The sequence below is a fragment of the Cyclopterus lumpus genome, chromosome 5 (genome assembly GCF_009769545.1).
Source record: "Cyclopterus lumpus isolate fCycLum1 chromosome 5, fCycLum1.pri, whole genome shotgun sequence".
Classification (NCBI taxonomy): Eukaryota; Metazoa; Chordata; class Actinopteri; order Perciformes; family Cyclopteridae; genus Cyclopterus; species Cyclopterus lumpus.
In genome coordinates this window covers 13,237,337-13,248,273 of record NC_046970.1, presented here as the reverse complement: position 1 = coordinate 13,248,273, position 10,937 = coordinate 13,237,337, and the positions used below count along the sequence as shown (strand labels likewise).

Genomic DNA, 10,937 nt, shown 5'->3' with positions numbered 1-10,937 from the left:
TTTTTCTGTGACAGCTTTTAGTGAGCCACAGCTATTGTTATTTACAGATCTTTTCATACTTACATTTGCTGATAAAAGTAAAAATATAAATGCAGGATTTAGGACTATAGTATAATTATATATTTAAGAAGGGACACACTTTACTACATATAGTTTATATACAGTAAAACTCAAGAGTAACAGAAGCATGTTGTCCACCAGTGCAACAAAGTGTTCTTATTTACTTAAGTACTCATTACCTATTTAAATGGATCCCATTGAAGAGTAAAAACAGTTTTTTTGAAAAGCACCTGATGTCAGTTTAGAAAAATAGCATAGGAAAAGAAAACCACATTAGAAATGCAGCCATGTAAATGAGTATTTATGCTCTACATAGTTATATATATATGCAGCCCATCAATACATTTACTGTGCTGGCAATGTACTCCACATTGGAATATAAATCTGTGGTATGTGGCTAGTTTCCACAATTCTAGAACAAAGTCTTAAACATCCCATTTGATTTAAAATCCTTTGCAGTGCCAAGACACCACTTAACCATCATTTTACATAGAGCTCCATTTAGAGATCATGTTTAATTCATAACCTGAAGTGAGTGAAACTTACATGAGTAGAGGTACACAAGTGGAAAAAAAGTTTAGCGATTGTCAAATTCAAGTTATACGAAACATGAACCGACTATGTTTATAGTTGCATTAATCAAGAGGCACAATCGTGTCGTACATTTTAAAGTGTTTATTGTTCAATGCATTGGTAAACAATATATGCATTATGATCCGTGATGGAGCAGCTGTAGTTCTTATGTTTAGTCCTGCGCCTTTGCCTATTCCAGTCAGACTTCCACAGAAGTCATCTCAAATCAGGGTTTAGGTCTCATCCACTGATGAAGGCTCCACTTCAGCCATGAAGTCAGTCAACTGGAGAGGCTCAGACGGGATAACAGCTGGCAGGGATGAGGGTTTACTTCGACCTCTGCCTCATCTTCCTCCTTTTACGCTTCAGTCTGTTGAAACAAAAACAGTTAGCTGCTAAATTACTCAACAGTGCAAAAATAAGGATTTAAAGCAAACACATTTAAACTTTTAATGGCCCATTACAACTCAAATTAATCTAGTTTTAATGTTAACCCAATATCAGCAATCAGTGTTTGGTACATTAGCCTGAACCTGCCTTCAATCTTACAAATAAAGATTCCTTACAATGGTCAACCCACATCAAATATATATCAGTTTAAATCTCCTCACAACAGATAAGCTTGTGGGGATAAAGATTAAGGGAATCAAGCTATTTGGAAATCACGAGTTTTAACTTTAATCAATAACTGATCTTTACATGACAAATATTTATATTTTTTTCTATAAACATGTCAGCAGTGCCATGTACATTTTTTTTGAGCAGGCTTTAATCCTGCAATCAGCACTTTAGAGTAATGACCTATATTTGAGAAATATGTAACTATAATTTGCTGATGTTTTAACGTCCAGTGCTATTGGAAGACTTAAGCACAATTTAAATGAATATAAATGCGATGTTTAATTATAAATAGATACCGATATTGGCAGACCAAATTCCAAGAGGCATTGACCTTGTGTGCGAGATAGAGATAGATATATATATATATATATATATATATATATATATATATATATATATATATATATATATATATATATATATATATATATATATATATATATATATATATATATATACATACACACACATCCCCAGGGGGAAATTTCTTGAAGCAGCAAACATGTTTACAAATACAATACAATAGCAGGGCCTATTACATTTAATTTAAATAAAGGAAATGAAAATATTAAAAAATGAAAGTGTACAGTGCATTTTTAGTATAAAGTGACAGCGGTGCAAGGTTTATTAATGTTCAATTTGAGGAGGATCTGGCCAGAGGTGATTTATTATAAAGTCTAATAGCAGTGGGCAAGAATGTTCTCCTGTATCTGTCCTATGTAGTTGAATGCAGAAATTATTCACTACTGTAAACTAGGCCATTGCACAAAAAAAGATCATAATGCTTACCTGCGCATACGCTTCTTCCTCCACTGGAAGACAAGAGATTTTTATTAGAGAATAATTAGTGCAGTTACGTTTGCCATGCTTGCTCTCGCACTTAGACTGAAAGCATGCTCTAGTCTGCATGATGCAGATAAACCACTACTCTACTTCGCACAGCACAATAACCTGGTACTAAAAGCAGTCAAGTAATTTCAGTCAAATACCTTGAATGGATCTCAAAACAAACAATAGATTCAAGAGTATCGCAGTTAGCATGGCTAACATTAGGGCACGCAACCCAAACGGGCCTTCCTGGCGCAGTAGCACTTAACGTTACATCACGCATGAATTGAAACAAGAGTTTAGAGTTACATGTAAATGTGCGCCTTATAACACAGTGTAAGGAAAGAGAAACATGTTCAGTCAATAGACTGCTGAAGAGCACAGGGGATACTGTTCTGATGCTAACTAGCGACATTGACTGCAACAGGAAGAGGAACTAGAGCACAAAAATACGGATGCTCGCTAGTCAACTCACCTTGGCTCTCATCGTGAAGAGAAGTTTCTGTGAAAACAATACAATTAAATGATTAGTACCTTTGGATGATTTGGAAAACTTTAAGATTGGTGTGGATTCAGTTGGCAGAGGAGAAACAAACCTCAAAGCGAGAAGAGCAACGGAAAGAGGATGTGACGAAGAAAGAGGGCGTTATTTATACACGCGTTAACGTCATGCTCAAGCGCCAACTGAGGGTGTTATTAGCTCATTGGGAAATGTAGTTTTAATGGTCAGGTCTGCGTCTTTCCTACTCCAAAGTATTTTTTTGACAAAACAGTTTTTAGGACCTCTAACAAAAACTAGTCTATTATTCTGGAAATAAATTGACCTGATTTTTTGTTTTTAAAAGGTTTCTTTTCACTTTTCCCCTTTCTCTCTAACTACTGAATTGACAGACAAGTTAATAGACAAGTTAATTCAGGTAAAGTAAAATAACTAAATGACCAATTTAAATGCTAGATGTCGGAAATGCAAATGACCCAAGGGCGCAGGTTTGCATATGGTCCATAAGGACTAGTCACGACCAACGTTTTGGGAAAGACACAATTGTCCCCACCAATATGTGGTTAATTTGAAAAAATAATTGTGCACGATATATTTGCAAACTCATTCGTATTATTATCTATATTATGTTCGTCGCCCAGAAGAGTGAAAAATACATTTGCACGTTGTCCAAAGCGCCCTCGAGCCTGCGAGACAAGATGCTGTGGAAGCAGCAGCTGGACCATCAGGGCTCCAGGTGAGGTCTTACTCATGGCTTTTTGTTAAGAATTACCATTTTACCATGCATTAGCAATGAAACTGAAGGACGTTTGGGGAATCTGACCTCATGTCAGCACTTTTGGATTGTGTATTATGTGATGTTGATAAAAAACAAGGCTATTCCATAAAACCTGAACCTATTCCCTAAATATTCTAAATTGCTTTCAAGATAAATACATATACTACTCATAAGGTCTACATTTATTCATTAAGGCATTATTTTGAAATTCATTCAGGAAACTCAGAAATCAGGTTGAGAAAGCAGCAGCTGGACCATCAGGGCTTCAGGTGAGGTCTTACATTGGTTCTGTGTTGAGGTGTATTATCATGGCTGACAGTGTAAACATTTTCTACCTGTTTTAAGTGAATTATTATTATGTTAAAACATGCATGTGCAGACTAGGATAAGTTATCTTTGCTCTTTAGGGAACAGTCAGTTTGAGTGACAGTGACCGGCATCATGAAGTGAGTGTAGCAGTGTCCTGGACATGAGGAGTGAACCATACCATCCTGTCCTTAAATACAGCAACTTCAGCACAATAAGTTACACTTTCAGGCAAAGTGATACAGTCAGTATCTGTGGCTGCATGATAGCCCTACCTTGAAAAAGGTACTTTGTTTTGAGTGTGTCAAACCATACACCATGCATCAAAAAGACCACTTTGGAAAAAAAGAATGACCCAGCCTTCTGCTTAAATGGTTTTAGTAATTGAAAAAATGCCATTGAAAGCTTTAATCGCCATCAAGCAAGTAAAGCACACCATCATGCTATAACAACAAATGCATTGGAGAAAACACCAGTTTACACCCAACTACTAAGTGCAATGGCTAAAACACAGCAGGAGGCAAGGCACTGTCGAATAAAAAGTATGATATATTTATTTAAAATGTTCTAATTTCTTTTGTCTTTTTTTCACTACACAACTAGTAATATATATATATATATATTTTGGATATAGAATATTCTGTTACACTATATTGGCATTTTAGCAGAACTTTTCTTATTCATTTATTATTATTATTTATTTGGTGCAGAATAGTGTTTTGTATTTAAACTAAGGTTTTATTACTGTAATTATGTTTTGAATCAGTTCCAAGTTACACAAATGTTAATATATTTTAATAAAGTTGGCCTGTTCAACATAATATCAACTACATTTTTTTTTATATGGGGGAGGGCGGGGGGGGTCGAGGGGAAGCTGGCAGTGTCCCTACCAATGCTGAGACCAAACCTACGCCCTTGAATTGACCATAATCTGCTAATAAGTATTGTGTGAAATGATCAAAAGCTCCAGGACAGTTACTGCATGAGCTTGAAATTGCATTTATTTAATTTGTCCCATCCAAAAAAATGATATGCACTTTCTAATTGATCATAGCACAACGTCTGTAACCTAAAAAAAACATACTGATGCTCAGGAAAGGGCGATGTAGATAAAATACTTTTATCAAGGTAATATGTAATTAAATAGTGTTCAAGTGTATCAAGATATATCATATAAAATCATTGGAAAATCTATCAAATAACTAGGCAGGTGTGTCAGCCTAATTCAATATATGTTTCTATAAAGAAGCTGAAGTCATTGATTTCCAACATTTCATACAATGGCCAAATAAGAGTCAATAAACAAACTATTCCATCGCTTTCAATGTCTTAACTTACCATTTTGACATTTCCAATAGTGAACTTTGTCAAAAACCTTCAGACAACACCAACAGAAATGTATGAAAACATTTTATTTCATTAAATGTAAAGTTCCATTGCTCACTGATTGATCTACAAAGCAGGATTTAACTTTTCTCAACATATTCAGATATTGATAAATCTGACCCAGACCTCGAAATGAAACTCAAGACCTGAAATGATCTCTTACTTGTCCAAATCCCCTGAAGACACCCATAAAAATACCCCTCTATTATTAAACTTGGTCAGCTTTAAATGTCATGCTTCACAAGACCAACGACGTAGTAAAGCAAGCAACAGGTGTCGGTGAAACATAAGATTCTATCTTTTCAAAAATGTACAGGGGAATGGCAGTAAATGTAGTGGTTCTCTAAAGTAGAGCTGATGTATTGTATTCTTAAAAATATTCCTGTCTTTTGCTCAGACTTGTATTTTTTTAGTCATCCTTTTAAATTGTGTGGTTAAAACCCTAGTTTCAGCTAAATGGCAGCCTTGATGATGGAAGACTAACCATAAACACTCATTTAACCCTTTACTGCTTTTGATCAAATGTTTTTAAATGCTAAAAAAGGTCAGTTCTTTCATAAAGCACCGGATGAATAAACTGAATAAATGTATTTTATTGGCAAGTTTTTCACTATAAATCATTGTTTACATATGAACAAGTTTAATTAACCTGTTGTGACTCATGTTTTCGTTGGTGTCATCTATTAATCCTTCACAGCTGTAAAATACAGACTGATCCACTTCCATTAATGCCCACTGTAAGCTTCCATTTTACTTGAAAGTTGTGAATAATATAAATGTGAAGAGGATCAAAAGATTATTTAAGTAAAAAGAAGGTATGCAGGCACCAGTCGCACATGTACCATTTTGCAACATGTACTTTTAAAGATGTAAAACTATTTGAAAATATTCTTTATTTCTCAAGTAAGGGAAGAAAAAGTAACATGGTACTTTCAGTTACTGCAGGAAAATGTTACGCATCCATGTAAGATCTAAAATTCAGCCATTTCATTTGTGAAATCAAAGATGTATAATGGGCTGAGACTTTCAGTCAATTTGTCAATTTGGTCTTGTATGTGTGGAAAGTCAGCATTTTGTTATTGTACGGCTTTGGTGTCCTCGGTTGGTTGTCCAGTCGCATTTTCTGCTGTCTTTGAGGCCTGTATGATGTAAAAAGGGGAGGAACTGATCAGTAAGGCGACCCAAAAGTCAAGGAGGTGAATGGTAGGACAGCATGAGGGTTCATTGTTTAAATGTACCTTCTTTTTCTTTTTCTTCTGTGTTTTACGGCTTGCAGAGCTCTGTAGTAAAGTCTGGGGAAGAGAAGAGACGTTTTAGTAAAAAGGTAATAAGATGTTTAATGCAGCCAGTTTCTGAGTGATTTATGGCGCTTGATTTTAAGTGAAGTGAAGAGCATTAACAATCTTACTCGTAGCTCTGCATCCTGTACTTCATGCGCTGACTTGTAGAGCTCTGGATCTAAGGGTCCGCTGGTGATTCTGTGAGGCCCGTTGGCCATCAGCAACACTGTGAACTTAAACTGAGCTACACACTCTCCTGAGAACAAAGACACAAAGTAGTAGGGGCGGTAAGTAAAAAGAGAAATGTTAAAAAGCAAAAACATGTTAAAAGGGAGAGGTAAATAATCACCCTCTTTCTCATGTAGCACACTGAAGGGCTGTAGCAATTCATGTTTGGCACACTCCACCACACCCAGACGGGCTTTGGCCTCATCCTCGAATGCTCTAACGGACGATGGAATTAAGTAAGTGCATTAAAATGTCAGCATGTGGTAGATTATGTACTGTATATTAGAAGTGAAACAAAACGTTTGGTATCCATACCGGAGAGTAAAAGGCATGGCATCAAAGCGCCGGTCAACTTCGCTGAAGAACGTACGGGAAGTTTTCATCTTCAAGCCGTATTGCTTACTGGGGTCCCTCTTATAAATGGTGGTCCTCAGACCTCCATCTCTGGCCTAATTGTACATGACAAGAGTGAAAAAAACAATTGTCTGTTTTATTAGAAACACTTTTGGCAGCAATGGGTATGAATAAAGGACTAGGGAGCACACTGACCTTTCCTTCTCCAGTGCTTATCAAGACGTCAACAGCATAGACTTCATGTACCTCGAACTCTGCCTTCTCATGGTCCTTCCTGAAATTGAGTGTCAACAGCAAGCCAGTGAACAACTAAAGACTATCTGCCGTTAGAATTCTCCAAATGTTATTTTGGTTGGTTGGTTTCAGCACTGAAAATCCAATTTCATTAATTTCTACTAAAAAAGTTTTGTTTATGGGCGGATTGTGTATTGAAAGAAAATTAAACAGACCAGACATAACTGACAAGACAACTGGTGTTGTGCAATATTTGAATGGTGATACAGTATTGATGGAAGGGAATGAATCCCACTTGATACATTACATTCAATCATTACCCATTATCTACACTCTGTCTATATTGACACTAAAGTGAGACTCAAGTTAATCTTTAGTCTAAGAGGTTTACTACAATTCAAAACACCCACAGGGCACGGTCATACTTTCGTGCTGAAAGTGCTTCCTCGTTAATAGCAAATGCCCTTCGCTGCCATTGAATGATGTGCCACTTCCTCTTTCGTGTAAAGGTTTACTAAATTTACCTTTGCTGGTCTGTCGGGTTCTGAATGATTGTCTTCTCTCCATCTATGACATGTTGCTTTAGCTGATGAGACAGCATACCTTGAAAAACAGCAGAGCAGAAAAACTAAAACATCCACTTGCATGTTATGAATCTGTAACAGTCATGGTCTTCACATTACATGAACAAATCGGAAAAGATACAAACAGTCAACATGTCAAGCCTTTTTCATGACACACACTCACCCTCTATCGGTGAGCAGTTGAACGACTGAGCAATCTTGTTCCAGGCTTCTGTCACTTGAGTGTTCTGAGAAACAGAAAAATGCATTACTTTCACATGTCTAGTAGAAAAGACACACACTGACACAAAATATTGTCATGAGCCAAAGATGTAGAAAATGTAACTCATTATAGTAGACATGGAGAAATCCGTGAGGAAGTGTTTCCATGTACCTTGTTACCAGGTTTAACAAGGCGAAGAGCTGCTTCCGCACAAAGATGAGCCGCTTTGATTACGTCAGCTTTCCTGCCTGTAACGGGGTTCTCCTGCAGACACAACAGTGAGAAGAGGACTTAAAGGAGTGCTCCACAGCAGGACACAAAATTGTGAAAAAAAGCTGCATTTTAGAAAAAGTCCTCACCTTACTGGCTCCCACCACAAAGCTATGAGCAACATTGGCAATGAAGCCGTCAACATGAACTCCTAGATCACTACACAAAATAAAGAGTAAAAATAGAGATGAGATGTGCTGAATTATTTACAAGTTTAACTTCCAACCAAGTGTCAAGTTTACAAATGTATTGAGTGTTCAAAAAATGAGAAAGATACAAACCTAGTATGTAACCACATTACCACGAGCAACAACAAACATTGCAAATCCACATGCAGCACAAACAAAACGTTACAGAGGACAAAAACACATGTGGCAATACAACAACTAAGATAAACTGACTTCTTTTTTCAAAGCACAACATTGCATTAGAAAATATTTGATAACCAGGATTTAGCCGATATCATCAGGACATCAAAGCTAAAATCTGACATTTCACTTTAAAAGCTGCAAAACACATGTTCTAAAAGTGTCCAACCTTACTTGTCATTTGCCACACAGGACAGACAGGAAGACAATACTTTATTGATGAAGCAGACAGTCATGAGCCAAGATAATATCCTCACACACAAGCCAAGATGTCACAGAGAAAGAGGGGAGGACAGCAGACTCATGACACGCATGGGAGCACACGGGGTGACATTATTACAGAGCGAGCGTGGTGCCTACATTTTGACCAGATCCCCATCTTTAAGTGTGGAGTCGTGGTCACTCTTCAGGGGAGAGAAGTGGCAAACACAGTTATTAACTGAGACGCTGGTGGGAAAGGCAATGCCTAGAAGAGGGAAAGGAGAACCACCAAGTCTTCATTTGGAAATCATTCACAAGCTTAGCAAAAAAAACGATGGAGGGAGTGACACTTGTGTCAACAATTTGAAGGACTGACTGCATCTAGACTCTTCTTGATGGGTCTACCTCAGTGCATCCGAATGATAACAGCCTCACTAGTATCATCTTTGACTCACCTTTCTTCATTTCCTTCTCCCTTTTGAAGACCTTTCCAGTCTCAGCCATGATGTAGGCATCCCCCTTCTCACAGAGGCTGAGCACCAACACCCCGGGAGTGGCTGTTTCCACAACTAGGCGAAGAGCCTCTGGGTGACACACAGAAAATGATCAAGAGGTGCAGAAGAGGAACCAAGAAGAGCAGGTATGAGACCAGATATCAGAATCGTTATTGTCTAAAACAGATGAGTTACAGTGAATTGACTGTTAACACCAAGTAAAACCAACACTGAATGTCCCACAAGTTCTGACATTTTGTAGAGAGATGACATCAACTTGAATTGAGTCTTAAATAGGGTTGGGTGATATGATTATAGACATCTGTCAATCATCAGTGATTTAGCAGCACCGTATATACTCTTTGATACATCAGCAGGAAATATTGAAAATAAAAAAACAGCTTTAGAATATTAGATGTTGATATGATTTTGATGAATGATGGCATAACTTCGTCTGTCAACTATTTACGTTACGTGCTGGATTTGCTAAAAACAAACTTGTTCTTAGCAGTTACGTAAAATGTAATACTGACAACTCATAACTTAAACACGGAGACTGTGTGACAGGGGATACTATCCATAGATCCCACTAATGCGGCAACGAAAATGTCATCTGAATATTGGTAAAAGTAACATGAAAGCTGTAGCTTTGACCTCATACTATTCCTGCTGCAGACACATCAGCTTGTCAGCTATGTCAACTAAAGACATTACCATAATTAATATTAAGAATAAACGAGCACAAAGAGGTCAGCCTGTAACTAATGTCAAAGTGGCTTCACGCCGATGGCTTCCTGCTTATCTTTTAACGTTTGCTTATCATGTGTAACGTGAGCTGACTACTGGGCAACAGGCTTTGCTAGCTAGCTGAATAGCTTCCTACGTTAGCTAAACAGACAGACTGGTCAGCAGTAACAGAGGAGCTAACATGAGCTACAACTGAATCAACTGTACCTGCTCGGTAGCCAGCCCGTTATGATAGCGTACGTGTGTCTCGCATGTAAATCACATGGCTGCTGCTGCTGAGGGGAACTAACGGCTGCACGACAGGCCGACTAGAGCAGCTCATCTCTCACCTATTCACCAGCGGCTACTAGCTACATTTACTTACGGTTGGCGATGTCACCACCCATCTTGTACTTGGTGACAACCAGGTCCTCGGCTATGGTCTGCTCTTGTTCGTCGTCGGACATCTTGGCAGTGAAGTTTCAGTCGCTCGCGGGCTCTGAACAGCGACAGCTCCCCGAAGCTCAGCACGACTCTCACGGCTGTTGCTAACACCGGAGCCTCCAACTGCCTTCTAAGCCCCTCCCACTTCACCGTGACGGTAACAGAGTCACTGCAACCACGACACTTCCGAAAATCTCTTTGCACTGGATGCTGTGACATGTCAATTCGTTATTCAACAATATCAATGTTGTATTAAAGGATACGTTAACATAACATAATAGTCAGGTGCCATATGAACATTTAAAAAGGAATCATTCACAAGTGCTGAGAAAAACTCCCGATGACAAGTAGAACAATAAGAACATACAAAATAGCACAGTTTTTCCACATTTATGAGAAATGCAATTATAAACATTCTAATTATCTCGTGCAAATATATACTTTTTTACATGTTTTATTATCATATGAAAGTATTTCATATGATACTACTAATTTAATTTG

General features: G+C 37.7%; 1 protein-coding gene and 1 long non-coding RNA gene across 2 annotated transcripts; both read right to left on the bottom strand.

The window, feature by feature from the left end:
- Nucleotides 1–720: 720 nt before the first annotated feature.
- On the bottom strand, nt 721–2,761 carry LOC117731466. The gene is made up of 4 exons (XR_004609532.1): nt 2,679–2,761; nt 2,558–2,584; nt 2,044–2,066; nt 721–1,003 (listed from the first exon to the last, which is right to left on the bottom strand). It is a non-coding gene; the product is annotated as an uncharacterized LOC117731466 (long non-coding RNA).
- Nucleotides 2,762–5,624: 2,863 nt separating this feature from the next.
- On the bottom strand, nt 5,625–10,585 carry pa2g4a (proliferation-associated 2G4, a). The gene is made up of 13 exons (XM_034532453.1): nt 10,378–10,585; nt 9,228–9,356; nt 8,932–9,037; nt 8,293–8,362; nt 8,105–8,197; nt 7,895–7,958; nt 7,672–7,750; nt 7,109–7,187; nt 6,875–7,008; nt 6,681–6,775; nt 6,460–6,587; nt 6,290–6,343; nt 5,625–6,190 (listed from the first exon to the last, which is right to left on the bottom strand). The coding sequence occupies exons 1-13, from the start codon at nt 10,457–10,459 to the stop codon at nt 6,128–6,130; spliced, it is 1,176 nt and encodes a 391-aa protein (XP_034388344.1). The 5' UTR covers nt 10,460–10,585; the 3' UTR covers nt 5,625–6,127.
- Between the last annotated feature and the right edge of the window lie 352 nt (nt 10,586–10,937).